Source organism: Typopeltis vanoorti, chromosome 5, assembly GCF_054136105.1.
Source record: "Typopeltis vanoorti isolate ZY-2024b chromosome 5, IOZ_Tvanoo_1.0, whole genome shotgun sequence".
Taxonomy (NCBI): Eukaryota; Metazoa; Arthropoda; class Arachnida; order Uropygi; family Thelyphonidae; genus Typopeltis; species Typopeltis vanoorti.
Window position 1 is genome coordinate 163,136,176 of NC_143553.1, and position 19,321 is coordinate 163,155,496.

General features: G+C 37.3%; 1 protein-coding gene across 1 annotated transcript in view; it reads left to right on the top strand.

The window, feature by feature from the left end:
• Window positions 1-19,321, top strand: part of LOC150107016 (cell adhesion molecule Dscam1-like) — a 754,963-nt gene that overhangs the window by 315,747 nt on the left and 419,895 nt on the right. Inside the window, exon 12 of the mRNA XM_090393540.1 lies at window positions 9,816-9,935. Within this exon, the coding sequence (XP_090249666.1) occupies window positions 9,816-9,935 (120 nt within the window). The remainder of the gene's footprint in view (window positions 1-9,815; window positions 9,936-19,321) is intronic.

The window sequence follows — 19,321 nt, forward strand, 5'->3', positions numbered from 1 at the left end:
TGATATAAAGGTTAAACAATATAGGTCCCAGTACTGAGCTCTGTGGAACCCCACTTGTAACCTTCTGCCTCTTTTATATTGCTCCACCATACACAACTCTCTAATACCTATCAGACAGCCAATCCTGAACACAGTTGACCAATCTGACATCCAGACCCATGTGCTGCAACTTGAATATCAGCTTATCGTGTAGCATCCTGTCAAATGCCTTTGCTAAGTCTAGGAAAATGGCAGTATATGCCTTTCCCTCATCTAATGCTCTTGTAACTTTATCATAAAAGGAAGCATATTGCTAAAACAAGAGCGCAAATCCATGTTGACTCTCACTGATAACATTACCCTCATCTGCCCAATACTGTATATGGTCCCTCACTATTTTCTCCAAGATCTTAATAACTACTGATGACACACAAACTAGCCTATAATTAGACACTTCCAGTCTGCTACCACCATTATGCAATGGCACTATCTTACCTTCCTTCCATTCCATGGGCACCTTTCCCACGGCCAGACTTTCATTGAAAAGCCAAGTCAAGGGCACTGTTGGTTCCTTAGCACATTCTCTCAAAACTCATGACGAAATACCATCCAGTCCCACAGCTTTACTAACATCCAGAGTACTCAGTATGTGGAACACACTCTCCTCCTGCACCTCTAAACCTCGAACCCTCTAGTATTCAAATTGACTCCTCCAGGATGAAATACTCCAATAAAGTGTTCATTGAACAGTTCCACTATGTTCTCTGCATCAGTCACTCTATTCCCATTTTTATCCCACAATGGCATTCTTCCACAGTCATTTCTCCTTCTACTGGCCAAACATTTCCTAGGATTTTCCTTGGATCTAAGAGCCAATCTTTTCTCACATTCCAGTTTCGCCTTCCTTACCATACTAGTCACTCTTCTGGCCTGTGTCTTATACTCTTCATGCATCTTCTCTTCACCTGTCTCCTTATATCTCTTCCATAGCCCTCTTTTTCGCATCTAGCTCCTGTTTAATATTGTTTGTCATCCACTTTACTCCAAATTGTGTCCTCTTCTTCACTCGTGGAATACAGCTTACCATTGCTGCTAACAAATATTCCTTCACAATTTCCCAAGCACTAATGATATCCCAGTCTTCCAATTCCTCCCTCTACGAAACTTCCCCAAGTTCACGTCTAAGACTATTATAATCACCTGCTTTATAATTCCACTTACGTTCCCATCTCTTTGATACTCCTGCATGTCTATTCATTTTCCAAGTCAGAACCATATGGTCACTCTCTCCAACTGGTGGGAGAGATGTCATCTCAGTTATTATCAACTCTTCTGATGCTATAACCAAAACCAAAACTCTTGAACCTCTTGTTCCCTCTGTTACATGTTGCCTAAGACATTTGTCCCTCTAGAATTCTAGAACTTCCATTCCCTTATTGCTACATGCATTTTCCTTTCCCCAATCTATACTACTGTAGTTAAAATCTCCCATAACAATCGTTCTTCTTTCACTTGCCACGCTCAACTGTCTCAACATCTCCTGGTCCCCACCCTCTGTGCTCCTTGGTCTGTAGCAACACCCCACTAAATATCCACTAAATATCCTCCGCCTCACACCATGTGCTTTCAAAATCATTAGTGTCACAGCCTTCCAAAGCCTCCACTTTTAGAGGACATAGATCGTCACTTATCATAAGCAGTACTCCACCACCACGCTTTCCCTTCCTATCCTGCCAAAAAATGCTGTACCCAGCAACTTCTATTCCTGTTATTATATCCTCTTCTGTCAACCAAGTCTCTGTGATCCCAATAATCTTTGGCCAGGCTGATGCTATCAGTGCCACCAATTCCTCTCCTTTATTCCGAATACTCCTGTCATTGGTATAAAGCATAAAAATGCCATTGTTTCTATACCCAGCATTATCCCCTCTAGACTCCACTGGGTTCAGGGCTATCTGATGTCGTCCCCCTTCTCCCAAGTACTCATTCCCACAAGAGGCCACCCCTGCTGCCATCCACACTGGGACACACTGATTCGTTCAGCCCAGCAATCTCTCCAGATGCCTACGTCCTTCCTCATTCAAATGCAAGCAGTTTCTCGCATACAATTTCTCTCTGCTCTCAAACTCACTCCAAGCATCCACATATTCGAATCCTCTCTTCTGATGCATTCTCGCTGTTATGCCATTCAATATCACCACTGTTCTGCTCAGCTCGACATTATCATACCTAGGCAACACACACACTCTCTTTCCACTCTGTCTTCTTTCGTACAGCCTCAAGCAAGAATCTCATATCTCTCGCTGCCCTATTTACACCACCACTCAAGTCATTTGTTCCCACCATCACAATCATCTCATCCACCCTTTCACCTCTCTTAAAGATTTGCTATCAATTTTTTTTTTATTATTTTTATTTTTTTTTTATGTTGGGCCCATACACAGGAGGTTGATTGGTCAACCTATAGTACATTAGTACTGTGTATGGGTGGTGGGGTTGGGAAAGGAGGTATTTGATTACATTTGATTTGAATGACTTTAAATTGTATTCATTGGGAAACACAGCAGGTGGAAGACTGTTCCACAGTGTAGCAGTTGCAGGAATGAAGGAAAAGGAAAAGAAATTTGTTCTGTTTGTTTCTAGGTGTACTGTGAAGGGATGTTATGCAGCAGCTGCACATGTTCCAATGAGCTTAGTGCTGAGCGGGGGAATTATTGATGTTATTTTGGATGAGCATTTCCCATGGAAATATTTGTAGAATACACTTACTGCAGAGACTAAACATCTGTGTGAAAGTGGGGGTAGAGAGTTGGTAAGGGATGGATCATTGATAAGTCTGATTGCCCTCCTATGTATTGAGTCGAGCATTTTGAGAGAGCTTTTAGGGGCCCCACCCCATATGTAGGAGCAGTATTCAATAGTTGGGGTAGATTTGTGACTTGTATAATGTTAGTAGCTGTTCAGGAGTGAAGTAACATCTTGAGTGGAAGAGAAATCCTAGTTTTTTTGAGGCTGAGGATGCAGTGTTTGAGATATGCTTGTGCCAGAAGAGGTTTGATGTGAGGATGATTCCAAGGAGTGAGATCTCAGGCTGTCTGGAAATTTGGGTATCGTCGAAAAGGATACTGGGAAAAATTGTTTTTTTTTTTATGGGAAATAGTACAGAGCTGGGTTTTGTTGGCATTGAAATTTACGAGGTTATCCGAACCCCATTGTAGGATGGCTTGGAGATCAGAGTTGAGGGTGGTGGTGGTTGATGTTCTATAGGATGAGGTGAGTTGTATAGGGTAAGGCTTATCAAATTTAAGCGAGGAGTGTAGTGTACTGTCATCTGCAAAACTGTGTATTGGGTTGGAGGTCAATTGCAGTAGGTTGTTGATGTATAGCAGGAACAGGGTTGGTGAGAGGACAGAACCTTGTGGGACCTCAGCATTAATTGAGTGGTGTGAGGATAGGGAGCCATCCACCATCACACATAGTGTGCATCCAGACAGAAAACTAGCGACCCACCTACAGAAGTCCTGGGTCAGACCAGATGATGGTAGTTTGCCTAGTAGGCCATTGTGCCATGCCCGGTCAAAGGCTTTGGAGATATCTAGTGCAACCACTTGAGATTCGCCAAACCTCTCCATAGCATATGTCCAGAGATGGGTGACGTATGTGAGTAGATCTCCTGTTGATCGGTAGTGGCGGAATCCATATTGGCGGTCATTTATTTGGTAAGTCAAGATAGTGTAGACGGTAGGAATTGATGATTTTTTCCATTACTTTTGACAGGACTGAGGTAAGCGAGATAGGGCGGTAATTGGATGGCAGTGACTTGTCACCCTTCTTGGGAATAAGCTGAATATAGGCCAATTTCCAGTTTGTGGGATAGATTCCAGTGGAGTAGGAGAGTATATATAGGTGACATAGGATAGGGGTCAGTTCTGGAGCACAATTTTTCAGAACAATTGGGGGGAATGCCATCGGGGCCAGGAGACTTTTTTGTGTCTAATTGGGACAGTATTTTTTTGATTTCATCCTGGCAAACGGATATAGGGGACATTGTATGTTGGGCATCTGGAATGGTTGGGGGATACCGCGTGCATGCACACACACGCACGCGGTAACACTCCATCATTCGAAAATACCGGAGGAAGCAGCTTCATCGATCTAACAATGGTAAACCACACTATTTTACCCCGGATTTCTGAATGGAAATAAGAAGAAGAGGAAAGCTGTTCTAACCATCGCATAATAAGTTTCATTATCAGTAACAAAAATTTAAATGGAATAGATAACAAAAGCACCACATTAACATCAAATACTTCACCAATAAAAACCAAGAGAAATTTATAAAAGCATTAAAAAGAGAATTTTCACTCTTAATCTCAGAACATCACTTTAATGCAAACAGCGAAAAAAAGCTCAGCTTAGAGAAAAACTAGCCATCTGGGCATCGGCACAAAGCGATATAGACTTCTCATCAGGTCTGAAAAAATACAGCAATCAAACACTCAGAACAAACAAGAAGCTAAACATCGATGGAAGAAAATCAGTACTGTGGTGGAATGACGAACTAACAGTCCTATGAAAACATGTCAATGCACTCAGATGATTATACCAAAGAACATACATTAAAAAAGATTTAAGAGAGAGCAGAAGACAGAACTACTATTAAGCCAAATATAGCTATCAGTCCAAAATTACAAATGCAAAAACAGAATCATGGAAAAAATTTTGTAGTTTCAACCATATCGATTCCTTGGAATTGCATATATAAATTAGCAGCAAACAAGAACAAGACAACACCTATACTATCAACTATCAAGAAAACAGATGGCACCTACACTAAAAACTTAGCAGGAACTGCAGCTATTATGATAAAGAAGTTTATTCCCGATGACGATGAATCAACAGATGAAGAAATCCACAAAATTTGCAGACAAAGAATGGAAATAGATATAGACTTTCCTGACAACGTCTCATTTGCAGCTAATGAGATTGAGTCAATATTAAGATCACTGGATCCAAGTAAAACTCCTGGAGAAGACGGAATAAGCAGCGACATACTCTTAGCAGCATTTCTCGAATTCCCCGAATTCATAACAACAGTTTACAACAAATGCCTAAAAAGAGGACGATTTCCTTCAATATGGAAACACTCAAAAATTATACCTACAATCAAACCAGGAAAAGAAACATCCGATGAAATTATCAAATACAGACCAATCAGCCTCATAAATGTTGCCGGTAAGGTACTAGAAAAACTTCTAATAAACTGATTAATGCACAATGTTTACTCAAGAAACTTATTAAGCAGTAATCAATATACATTCAGATCTCAGTTCAGCACAGTAGACGCAATTATGGAAGTGAAAGAGTTTGCTGAACACAGTCTACAGCAAAAAAAGAAGTACTACTGATTTCACTCGATGTACAAGGAGCCTTCGATACTACATGGTGGCTAGCCATTAATCAATCAATTAATAGATTTAAGATGCCCTAAAAACTTACTCAACCTTACAAAAAATTATTTTTCAGACAGAAGAGCAACCATGACACTAAAAACCACAAATGTAATGAAAAACATCAAATGAGGCTCTCCGCAAGGTTCTTGCTGTGGGCCAGGTTTCTGGAACATCCAGTATGACTCGCTTTTAAGACTTCCTGTCACCACACCACTGAAACAAAAGTCATAGCATTCGCCGATGACGCGATGATAATGATTTGGGGATGAAACGGCTTACAGTTAGAAATAACGGCCAACGAAGAACTCTTTAAAATTGCAGAGTGGGCATGCGAGAAGAAATTGACCTTCAATAGCACCAAGTTTAAAGTGCTCCACATCTCACGAAAAAAATCAAAACAACCTGTAACAGTCTTCGTAAACAGAGAAGTTCTCGAGGTAGCAAGTGAGCTAAAATACCTATGAGTAATAATAGATGAAAAATTCACCTTCAATAAGCACATCTCATATGTTGCCGAAAAACGCTTACAAATAGTAAACCTTCTAGCTAAGTTGGTAAGGATTAAGTGGGGAATTAAGTTAGGGGAATTAAGTAAGATTAAGTAAGGATTAAGTTAGGCCAAGGGCACTATAAACGATATATACCGGTGCTATACTACCACAGATATCTTATGCTGCACCTGCCTGGAAACATTCACTAAAATCAAAGATAAACCGACAAAAACTAAACAGAGTTCAATGCCTTATAGCCATATGCATAATTAAAGGATACAGGACAATATCTTTCGAGGCAGCTTGTGTTATTATAGCTCTAACACTGATCTGCCTGAAAATACAAGAATTATCTCTTATGTATGAAGTCACTTCTGGAAGATATATCGAAAGTTACAAAATCGATTCAAATTGCTACGAACGTCCGCATCACTACAGTAAGTGGCCTCACCCAGCAAAGAAAACAAATATTAAGGAGAAGGAAAGCTCCGAAAGTGACGAATTCCAAATATACACTGATGGAAGCAAAACCGAAAGGAGCGTCGGTTGTTCATTCACTAGTAGAAGCACAATAGATGGCATAAAAAACCAGAACAACCATATTGCATTGATAGAACAGACAAGAAATCTGGTTCGAAATCTCACTCTAGAGGGATGGGAAATCAGATTTCTGCTGGATGAAAGTGCATACTGGAATAGCAGGAAACGAGAGAGCGGATCAGTTGGCTAAAGAAGCAGCTAGAAACGAATGGCTAGAAACAAGTTACTAGAAATTCTCAAAATCTGCAATAAAAACACTTGCAAGAAGAGAAAAGCCTAGACATGTGGGAAGAAGAATGGAAAACATGAAAAAACAGATCAACAACAAAAGAATTCTTTCCTAGCATCAGAAACAGACTCCGGCTGAAAAAGACACGCCATTTCTCCAGGTTTAACCACGCTACTTACTAGACACTGAAAACTAAGACACTACCTTCACAGATTACCATATCCTGTAATCACCATCGTGCATTTGCAGTCCACATCTTCAACAGACTGTTGACCACATACTTTATGACTGTCAGCTATTGGACTTCATCCGGATGCCCCTAATACAACACGTCATCACTTCCGGAGACAAGTGACCAGTGTCAAGACAGAGACTTACATAGAAATCAACTAAATTTGCTAATAAAATCAATTTCCAGTCCCTGTGATCTAACATAAATACTGTTATTATGTGAATTATACTGTATTGTGTTAATATATGTATATATAAAAATCTAAATGTAAATATGAAAATTGATACAAAAGTATAAATAGAAATGTTAATCAATACTTATAAGCTGCATGTAATATAAGCATTGTAACGCAGTGGAGCATGTAGGAATAAATTACCTCCTGGTAGGGTTACTATTGGGAGGAAAATGCAAAAAAAGATCGCTAGTTATCTGACTTTCAAATAAATGAACCTTCAATTAACTTACTCTTGAATAGGTTAGTTCAACACCATGTAATTGCACGTTCACAGTTATCCAACCCTTCAATTCTCTAACTGGTAAATTGCTGTCCTACCGTTGTTTGATAATTGCAGGATTACTGTACGAGAGTGGTTTGAAAAGTTCTTGGCCTAACAATGAAAAAAGAAATTAACCTGTCGTGGTTATCAGTAAGATCTGCAAAATACCCTTCTACAGCTGCAATCACCTCTTGATTAGAAGATAAATGCTGACCAGCGAGGAAGAGTTTTAGTTTTGGGAAGAGATAGAAGTCAGAGGAAGCCAAATCTGGGGAATAGGTCGGATGTTCCAACAGATCGTAGTTCAGATCCCTTAATTTTCCCATTGCCAAAACACATTGTTTCTTCTTCTGCAAACTGGGTCTTTTCTCATGAATTTTTTCATCTGGTCTGGTTAAAAGATTGGAATAATATTCCCTGGTTATTTTTTAACCCTTTTCAAGATAATTAATAAACAAAATGTGTTTAGCATCCGAAAACACCGATGCCATGATCTTTCCTGCTGATGGAACTGACTTTGTCTTCTTTGGCACTGAACAACCGGCTTTTGTCACTGTTTTGACTGCTGTTTGGATTCTGGTGTTTAATGGTGAATCCAAGTCTCATCCATTGTAATAAATCAACACACAAAATCAGTTTTATTCTTGTTAAAATGCTCCACTCCAAGCACTGTTCAGGGATTTTCATGCGATTGCATTTTGATCTGCTGTGAGCAAGCATGGCACCCATCTTGCTCAAAGCTTTTTCATTTGCAATTCTTCATGCAAAATATATCCTACACGTTCTTTTGAAATGCCTATAGTCTCAGCAGTTTCACGCACTTTGACTCGCCAGTCATCCAATTCGCCAGCAACGGTTGGTCGATTGGTAGAGCCTCTGCTACTAATGGCTCAGTTAAGTAAGTTTGAGCGTGGTTAGTAGTTGGAAGGGGACCAATCGTTCGATGGGGAGTGTGCCATGGCGGGGGGGGGTATCCCCTTTGCACAATAATTTTTTATCACTCTCATACTTACTGTAGTCACTCACATATTTTCACTCCTAAACCAGCTAATTTCTCTGAATCTTTATTCTCTCTCTCTCTCTCTCTCTCACACACACACACACACACACACACACACACACACACACACACACACACACACACACACACACACACACACACAGGAGTTTCTCTAAACATCTAACATCAAATCAGCTCAAGTGCAACCTGTCTTGCACATCCTCCTGCCGAATGGGTTGCAAAGATTCTTCTACTTACCCAAACCACTCTAAACATCAACATGCTGCACACCAGTCTTCAAAATACTGCACCTACATTGAGGCATTTATGATAAGAAGACTAATGTGCAGTATGTGGATAATTTAGAGTGATTTTAGTGAGCAGAAATCATTATCTGCAAGATGGCTTGCACTTGAACTGAAACTGTTCAGGGTGTGTGTGTGAGAGAGAGAGAGAGAAAGAGAGAACAAAGATTCGGAGGAATTAGTGTAAGGACTGAAAGCATGTGAGTAAAGTAACTACAGTAAGTTTGAGAGAAATCAAACAATCACTGTTACTCCTTTAAATGATGAGATTAGATGCATCTTTTTTTTAATTTAATATTATTTTTTTTTTTTTTTGCCTCTTGTAAAGGCTCTTCTTTTAATCCTTCCTTTCCCATATCATATGATCATTTCTTTCACTTTCTCATTTTGCTTGCCTGCATGCATACACACATTCTCATATAGTCATATTGCATATCTCTCTGTACCGGGATATTGTTTTCATCACTTTATCATTCAGCAGTATGTAATTATAGAGTCACAACACATTTCTATAATGTTTTTTTTTTTTTTTTTGTTGTTGTTATTATTATTTGATTTGTTTTTAAACATGTACAGCATTTTGACATAATTTTCTGATTAATGATCTGCTTGCTTCTTCTCTTTACACTCCTGGATTTTCGCATTCTTCAAGAATGCATCTGTTCAAGATTTGCTATTATGAGAAAAGCTTACTTTACAATCTATCAAATTTTTAGGAATGCATGTGGGTATCATTTTATACTTGTTTTTAGCATGATCTGTGCATACTTTACCTGAAGAAGTATTATAAATGTGAGGGAAAAAAACAACATAGCAAGACTCAGTCATATCTTTGTTAATGATCACTATCACTTGCTGTTACATTCATATATCATCTCTAAGAGGAACTGTTATAAAAAACACTTTCTATTTGATTATTTTTGTCAGTTTTTTTTCTAAATATAATAATTTTAATGGAATTCAATAAGCATTCATATGTTTAGTATATTGTTAATACTAACAATAGCTTACAGTTAGAACAATATAGTAATAAAATTTTAATCCCATTGACATTACACTCTTAAATGTACATATTCTTTTATTTTTTAGTTCCTCCAAGATGGTCTCTTGAGCCTAAAAACTCATTTGTAGTTTTAGGACAGCACGTTTCTATGGACTGTGCTGCTGATGGTTTTCCTAAACCTAGAGTAGCATGGAAGAAGGCAAGAGGTAAATTGAAGGATATATAAAACCATTACCACAATAACATAATAAATAAATGATAACACAGTATAACATAAATAAATAAATAAGAATAAATAAATAATAAATGGATGTTTATTACAGATATTACATTTCTGTAATAAATATCCATCATTATTTTATAATAAGAAAGTAAAAAAAATATGTTTTTTGAACTTTAAAAAGCTTCAAAAGTAATTGCGCTTTCTTGCAAATGATGCACATGAGATGCTCGGATATTGCTCTACTTAAAAGACATGAATTCTTCCCATAAGCTTATATGTTTGCCTTTTCTTGGTGGTTTTGATTTTTTTTTTTTTCAATTTGATTAATTGTTTCACTTTCACTGGTCAAACCATTCAGCACTCCATTAACTCATACTTCTTATACATCAAAATAATGCCTAAAAATTATTAAAAGGAAGAATAACATGTTTTCATCATAATTTTATACAAGTCAAAAAAAAAATGTTTGTCTTTGAAATTTTAAGAAAGTTTTGATTAAAATTTTATGAAGATGTAAGACTTGACATGTTGTCCTGGTATTGGAAAATATTGCATTGCCATTATAAATTTTGAGGGTGAGCTGCTAAAGTATGCTGGGTTTCTGCCTTGTGTCTGATGAGAACTGTCAGTTTAAAATTGTTGTCTGGCCAGTGAAACCTTTTATCAAAAGCACTGATAAAAAGATGAATATATGGATTACAGAGAGTTTGCTTCTTTTAAGTAGTGCAATATTAGAACAATTAATTCTGAAGATTTGTAGTTTTGAAAGCTCTTACTAACTTTAATTCTTTTTTTTTTTTTTTTCATTTTGAAGATAAATATCTTTTGCCTTGTTGGTATAAAATAATAATGAACATTTATTATCCTTTTTTTTCCATAATTGTCTTTGGAAATTTTGTCATTTTTCTTCATTAATATCTAGATATTCTTCTTTTAGTAATACTGGGGGAATCTCTCCCATGTGACACACTTTGATTACTCCATTCTAATTTGCTCCCTTATATGACCTCATCTACTTAAAACTTTCGCAGTCATTCTTGTCTATCAATTTGCTAGTTGTTATACCATCATATGGTATATTTTCATTTCCCTTTGAAAAGTAATGATCATGTGGCACATTGCACTATTACTAATATGCCTTCCCAGCTTCACATAATTTGCAACATACTGATATATACTTGTTAAACAGTATTGAGCTTGTGGAAACCCCCTCTTGTAACCTTCCACTTCCTTGATACTGCTCGCTCATACACAGTGCTCTGAAATCTGTGATAGCCAATCCTCAATCCAATTCACTAACCTGATACGTAAGCCCGCATGCTGTAACTTGAATATCAGCTTAATATGTGGCATACCATCAAAAGCCTTTATAAGATCAAAAACAGTCGCAGTAAATACCTTTTGCTCATCCACAGCACTTCTTACTTCATTATAAAGGCAGTCAGATTACTAAAACAAGAGTACCCCTTAACAAATCCATGCTGATCTTCACAGATAACATTATCCTCATCTGCCTAATTTTGCATACAATCTCTCGCTAATTCTTCCAAAATTTTCGACTCTACCACTACCCTTATGCAATGACACTATCTTACCCTCCTTCCACTCCTTAGATACTTTCCCATAGCCAGACTTGCATTGAAAAGCCAAGCCAATGGATCTGTCAGTATGTTCCTTTAGCATATCCTCTTAAAACATGTGGTGATATCACATCCAGTCCCGTTGCCTGATTACATTTTTCTAATGCACATCAAACTTTCAAGCTTCCCCATCCTTCTAGTAATAAAACCTACTTTTCCAGGATGAAATATCCAAATAAACTGATTATTAAAAAAACTTCACTATGTCCTCTGCATCATCAGCCACTCTACTCTCATTTTCGTCTAACAATGTCATTCTTCCACAGTCATTTCTTCTCTGACTGGCCACATAACAAAAGAATTGCTTTAGATTTTCCTTGGATCTCAGGACTAATCTCTTCTCTTGTTCAAGTTTTTCCTTCCTTATGATGCTAGTCATTTTCATGGAATGAGTCTTATATTGTTCATACATCTCTCCACCCCTCTCCCTTTTACTTCTGCCATAACCTCTTTTTCCATCTGCAGTTCCTGTTTGATACAAAAATAAATCTTGTTCTTTTTTTTTCATTAGAGATATACAACTTGCATTGTTGCTAAAAATTATTTCTTCACTATTTCCCATGTATTGGTAATATCTTGCACTTCCAATCTTTCCATCCAAAGAACTGTCCCAAGCCTGATTTCTAAGATTATTGTAATTAGATGCCTTATAATTCCACATAAATTCCTTATTTCTCGATGCTTCTGCATATCTATTAATCTCCCCATAGTCGAGAAAGACTACATAGTTACTCTTTCCCCAACTGGGGATAGGAATGACATTTCACTTACATTCAGATCCTCTGATAGGAGACCAAATCCAAAAGTCTTGAACCTAGTGTTCCTTCTACTATATTACCTGAGGCATTTATCTCCTAAGAAGTCCAGAAATTTCCACTCCCTTACTATTACATGTTGTTTCCCCTTCCTAATTTATTACTCACTTGTTTTATGCTTGCCAAACTCAACTGTCTAAACATTTCATGCTCCTCCATCTGTCTTTCCTGACCTGTAGTGACTAAATATCCTTTCCTACTCAATTCAACCTCATACCATATGCTCACAAAACTAGTAGAGCCATTTTCTTCCAAATCCTACTCTCTGAGAGGTCACAACTCATCATTTATCATAAGTAATACTTAACCACTGCATTACAGAATACATTCTCCTTCATCCAAGTGAGTTTTCCCACAAGAGAGGTCACTCCTACTACCATTCATCTTGACAACTCTAGTTTTCCTGCACTAACACTGACTTGCCCAGAGGACAGCATTCTTTCCAGGTGACTTTGTCCTTTCTCATTCAGATGCAGTTTGTCACTCACATACAACTCTCTTCTATCCTGAAATATATTCCAGGCATTCACATAATCTAAGTCTCTCTCTTTTTCTCTTTTGACACATCTTTGCTATTGTGTCATTCATTATTGATGCTTTTCTCCTCAGTTCTGCATTATCCCATCTGGGTTACCATCTGGGTAATATGCGATCTTCCCTCTCACATTCTTTTGCTATGCAACCTGAAGAAAAAAACAAATTCTCAAATCTCTCACCACCCAATTCACACGTCATTTGTACCACCATCAAAATCATCTCATTCTCTTTCATCTTGCTTAATTGCCAAAGTTATACTCTCTGTTGTCTATTCGGGCAAACCTTCCTCTAATATTCTATTTTGCACTTCAGAAATCATCGAATCTCCATTCCTTCTTTAGCCACCTGCATCCCTCACTTTCTCTCTCTCTCTCTCTCCTATGACACTCTCTCCTTGTACTTCTACTTACCTGCCTTCATGTCATCTCTCTATTCTTAGCTCCTACACTATTTTGCCTTCTTCTCATCTCCTCTGTTCTCCTGGTTCCCATATTCCTTTTCCTTTTATCAATCCCATAACTATCTCACTCCTGTTCTTGTTGACTTCAAATCAGTTAGCTTTTCAAGTCTCATAATATCTTCCTTCTTGTTTCTGAATTTATTCTTCATATGTTCCACTTCTCTCTCTCTCACTCTTCAAACAACCTACTCTTTCTCAGTATTCACTCACCCAGTCATTACCATCCTCTAAATCTACTACACTTACCTATTTTATATCCCTTTCGACATGATACTTATGTTCCTTACCCTAGATCACACTACTCATCCTCCTGTTGGCATTCACTTCTGATACACACACACACACACACACACACCACTGCTGAACTCAGTTATGCTGATATTCATATCACCAAGCTTTTCCCATTTCCTACATTTTATGCAGACCATACACTTCATGTTTTCTTATCTGCCACATTCCTGACTCTTAGGATGCAAACATGCTCCAAGCATGGTGGTGTGCTGGGTGATAGCATATCGGCAAACTGAATTACAGTGGTCACCATTATTGAACACCACAGTACAAAGAACACTGACAAGATATACTAAAAGTAATATGCTAATCAACCAAAACCCCAAAACAATCTACAGTCAAGACTCCCAAATTTAAAGCAAAAACTCTAATAATTTATATCAAAACTTAATGTTTTTACTCTGCCACATTAATGCTTTCAACTTTACTGTTTAGAAGAATCCTGTTTGAATTATTATAGCTGCTATTTTTAGTTAGGCACTCTCATTAAGTTCTAGAACACAATGTGGAAGGCTCTGTGCAATGCCTGTCATACTTTTATTTAAATTCATTCTCCAATAATGCACTCACTATTCCAGTTTGCTACCTATTTTGTTCATTCTCCACTTGCCAAGAACAAAAAATTTAGTCCTCAGCCCTTTCTAAATTCAATTTGCATGCATGCATGCTTCCTTGTTTTATCCTACCCCCATTCTCTTGCCTTGGTCCTTTGAGCAGTTTATATGTTTCTGTCATATGTTTTCTACCTGTCCAACGAGCTTCTGCCAACATACTCTCAATCTAACCTCATAGCAAATATTCCACATAGATGAGATTATCTTGGTTCCCAACTCTGAATTCTCTCCACCACTTCCTCATTCCCATGAGACATAGAGGCGAGATCTGAGCACATTAGGTCAATGTTGAAACAAAGCCTTACAAATAGGAACAATAACTTCCTTATCCCTACTTTCCAGTTATTCTCAATGCTATTACCACTTTTGCATTTTGCATTGTATTGCCAAAACATCACTTCTCTGTCTACTTTCAATTTTAGATACTTATCCACATTAATTTCTTGTAGCACAATTCCATCAATGTAATAATAGTCAAGTCTCATTATAGCACACTTGTAGGAACCTCAGAAATAGTTGGTTATGTGAATAGTGATAGAGTGAACATCCTTTAGTATTGCATTATACCCATGGCACTTCAGTCAGGATTTTTTTTTTTTTTTTTTTGGTTTGTCATAATGAGTGAGCTTGTTTTAATGGTGTTTGTTATATCAAGAGTCAACTAAACTTAATTTATTATGTATGCCAAAGTTTGTCATAATTACAAAGTAGATAATTATGGTTAGAGTTCATTCAGTTTCAATGGTTAAGTTTTCATCAAGTGTCAACTACACTCCTTGATCTGAATTCAGCCATTTTTTTTTTAGTAGATAGTGGAAACTACAGTTTGAGAGGAAAGAGTCACCCCCTCGCCCTCAAGTTGCTCTAATAGCATTGGGGGGGAGAGTAAAAAAGTAAGAGAGAGAGAGAGAGAGAGAGAGAGAGTAGAGGGGAAAAAGAGTAGAAGACCAGTCTCCAGATATGATATACCAAGTGTATATTGTATGAAGTAAGATCAGATCTGGCTTGGGTATCTCGGGTTTGCCATGCCTGTACTCGCCAATGTGAGCCCCTGAGTAAACAATGAAGACTCCAGAATCAAAATATATGGGGAAAATGTGACAAATTTAAAATTTGCAGATGGGGTTGCATTACTTGCAAGCACAGAAGAAAATCTACAGCGAATTTCTGATAAAATAAAGGAGTGTATAAAATCTGGATTAAACATAAATATAGACAAAACAAAACTTATGCAAATAGAAAAAAGAAGCACCAATCTGAAAATTGAAATTGATAGTAAGAATCTAGAGCATGTAGAAAACTTCACCTACCTTGAAGGAGTTATTGAGTACAATGGTGAAATTATAAAAGATATAAACAGACAAATCACTCAAGCATCCCAAACTTTTGAATGACTTAATAAAATATGGAAGCCAAGAGACATCAAACAAGTAACAAAAGTAAGAATCTATGAAACAGTGGTCACCCCCCCCCCACCCCAATACTCCTCTTTGGAAGTGAATGCTGGAATCTCAAAAAAGGCTGAAGAGAAAAAATTATTAGTTACTGAAATGGGTTGGCTAAGAAGATTACTTGGAGTATCTCTTCTGGATCAACTAAGAAATGAAGACATAAGGAAACAACTAAAACAAGAAATAACAATAATAGACAACATCCAAGAAAGAAGACTGCAATGGGTTTGGCCATGTGACCAGAATGGGAACAGAAAGACTACCATCTAAAGCCCTGAATACAACTGTGGAAGGTAAAAGATCCAAAGGATGGCCAAGAATTAGATGGATAGACAAAATAAAAGAGAACCTGAAAACCAAATCGCAACAAGCGACGCCAATTTGGACAGAATTGTTCGGACTCTCTCAGGACAGACAGAAGTGGAAAGAGTTCATTCAGCCTCATGATCATCCACATAGATAATAGAAGAAGAAGAAGAAGAAGAAGAAGATAATTATGACAAACTTTGGAGTAGCCATTCGATAATATCTTGAAAACATATGTTATCAGTTCATGGGAGATGGTTAAGGGATGTTTGAAGAAAGCAGCATAAGAAATCTCTCCTGAGAGTCAGGAGGTTAATTCAGTAGGGTGTCAGGTAAATAAGCAGCATCACTAAGCAGAAAAAGAAAAGGTTGTGGAAGCTATATAAAGAGAAAGGTGGTCAGCACGCTCATTGAGAAGCACAGGAAAGAAGTGTGGTCTGTATAGTAAGGAAAGAAGGCCAAGCTAATTATGAGAGAAAATAGCTGATGAGACCAGTGGAAATCTCAAAAAGTTATTTCACTGTGTGGCAAGTAAAAAGAAGAATGACTAGGGAAGGGTAACCTTAACAAGTGCTGATGGTAGCCAGGTAATAGAATGATATGAAATGGATCAGTTACTAAGTGATCATTTTGCAAGCACATACCATCCAGATGAAGATATATAGCAGTGCCAAATAGGATGTTGACTGATGTGAGAAGAGAAGTCGATGAATTTGAAGGCGTTTACAATATTCTAGAAACTTAATGCAAATACAGCCATGGGATTAGATGAAGTATCAGCTTGTATATTACAAGAATGTGCAAGGGAATTAGCTCTTCAACAAAGCTATTTATTACTATTATTGCTATTACATGATGCCTCCAAGGAGTCCAAAGACTCATTGAGGGAGGGCACCTACTCTACAACTCTCTGTCTCCACCATTTTTTTGTCTGTAAATTGCATGTGTTCTTAGGCTTGATTTGTTTATATGTGGGATTTAAAACCCAAGTTTCTGGAAGAAAAAACCCTCCTACCTTCTTATGAGATTGGCTAACTCACTTAATTTAACTTATTCTAAGAAGATGCCTACACCATGGAAAGACTGCAAATTAGTTCTACTGCATAAAGGAGATCCAAGACAGGGAAAATTATTATAGGCTATTCGTTTTCTCAGGAGTAGCAATTAAGGTAATGGAGAGGTTTGTAAAGAAAAGAAATCAGGACTGGGTAGACAGAAATATGATAATTTATAGGGGGAAGTATATGGTTCTGTGAAAGATATGTCCTGCCTTAGCAATTTGTTTACTTTTTATAATAAAGTGACATCCGAGTTTGGATAAAGGAAATGACTATAAAATAATACTACTAAACTTTGCAGAGTCATTTGACAGGATAACATTTGGAACTGTGGATCAAATGGGAATGGATATGAAGCTAGTGATTTAAAATAGAGGGTGTATGATAGATAGATATCAAATATTAGTATGTGAGATAATTGAATCTAGGCGAAGGCTAGTAACTAGTGGCATAACAGCAGGACTCAGTACTTAGTCCACTGTTATTTAATTTGTATATCAGTGCTATAGCAAATAATTTAAGGAGAAATCTTCATTTGTTTGCCAATGATGCAAAAGCTAGGAAAAACAATCATGAATGAAGATGATATACAGCTTTCAGGATGACTCAAATAGACTGGCAGTATGTACAAAGGATAATGGCTGTCAGTTGAACATGGCAGTGTAAGGTCCTACATTTTGGGATAAATAAATTATTGATGAGGCAAGGGATTTCGGGTGATTGTGGAAAGGGAATTGAAGTTTGTAGAATGTTGGTCAGCTCCTCAACAAAGCTATTTATTACTTTATTATTATTATATGACACCTCCAAGGAGTCCAAAGACTCATTGAGGAAGGGCACCTACTCTACAACTCTGTCTCCACCATTTACTTTTTCATTTGATTACTGAGTAAATTATACTTGTAGAAATTATTCTTCATTAATCATTTACTTAAGGGTAAGCAAACAAAGTTTGCACAAAGTAGCTTCATTACTGGGCTTCTTGTGTATAGAAGATGTTGACTTCACTTCAGTTGTCTCAGTATCACATTAATAAGATATTGTTGTAAAAATAAATTAAGTATTATAAATTCAGATTAATATATTTGCATTCAAATAAATAATATTAGTGTAAATTATGGTATTTTATGAGTGAAGCAGTATGTGTGCTTCACTCATGAAATTTCTTTTGCAGTGCTATATGCAGATCAGATTGTAAATAAAACTCATTATCTAGAGCAGAGTTTCTCAAACTTTTTCGACATCGGAACACCTCACAAATCCTGAAATTTTCACGGAACACCTTGGTTATTTTGTAATGTATTAATTATTAATTAATTAAGCATCAATTAAACCACCATTAAATTAATTTGTGCTGACAAATTAATTTAAAAATGACAAATTCAAGAACTTCTCGCGGAACACCTATTCACCTTCTGCAGAACACAGTTTGAGAAACCCTGATCTAGAGAAAGAGCCTACACACTTTACATCTGACAAAAAACAAAACAAAAGAAGTTGTCTCTCTTTCTCTTCAAGATCACAATTGGATTAGCACACTTTGACACCATTAACATTAGAAGAAATCATGATAATCATCATCATCAAATTCCTGGCATGTACCCTCAAGGGGTATACAGGATATGATAGTACTACATGAAAAATTTACATCGTTATTATCTTCCTATCTGCAATTTTCATCCAAATCAGTCTGTTACCTGTCAAGACTCCAACATCATCAGATCTTATATTTCTAAGGAACTTTTTCCCATATCAATCCACCGATGTCTTGGTCTTCCTCTAGGTCTTTTTCCTGCCAACCTAGCAGAGAACACATGTTTTGCTAATTTTCTTCTCCCATTCTGTTTAAGTGACCATGCGATCTGAGATTAGCTCTGCTAATGCATTACTGGATGCTGACACCCCCATTCATTTGACCATCTATCTAGCTTATTTAAATCCTCTTGCAGGGCTACCACATCTGCACTATTACTAATAATCCTTCCCAGCTTCGCATCATCTGCAAACAACTGAATATCCCCCTGCAATCCACTGGCTATGTCATTGATATAAAGGTTAAACAATATAGGTCCTAGTACTGAGCCCTGTGGGACCCCACTTGTAACCCTCTGCCTCCTGGAAACTGCTCCACCATACACAACTCTCTGATACCTATCAGACAGCCAGTCCTGAATCCAGTTGACCAATCTGACATCCA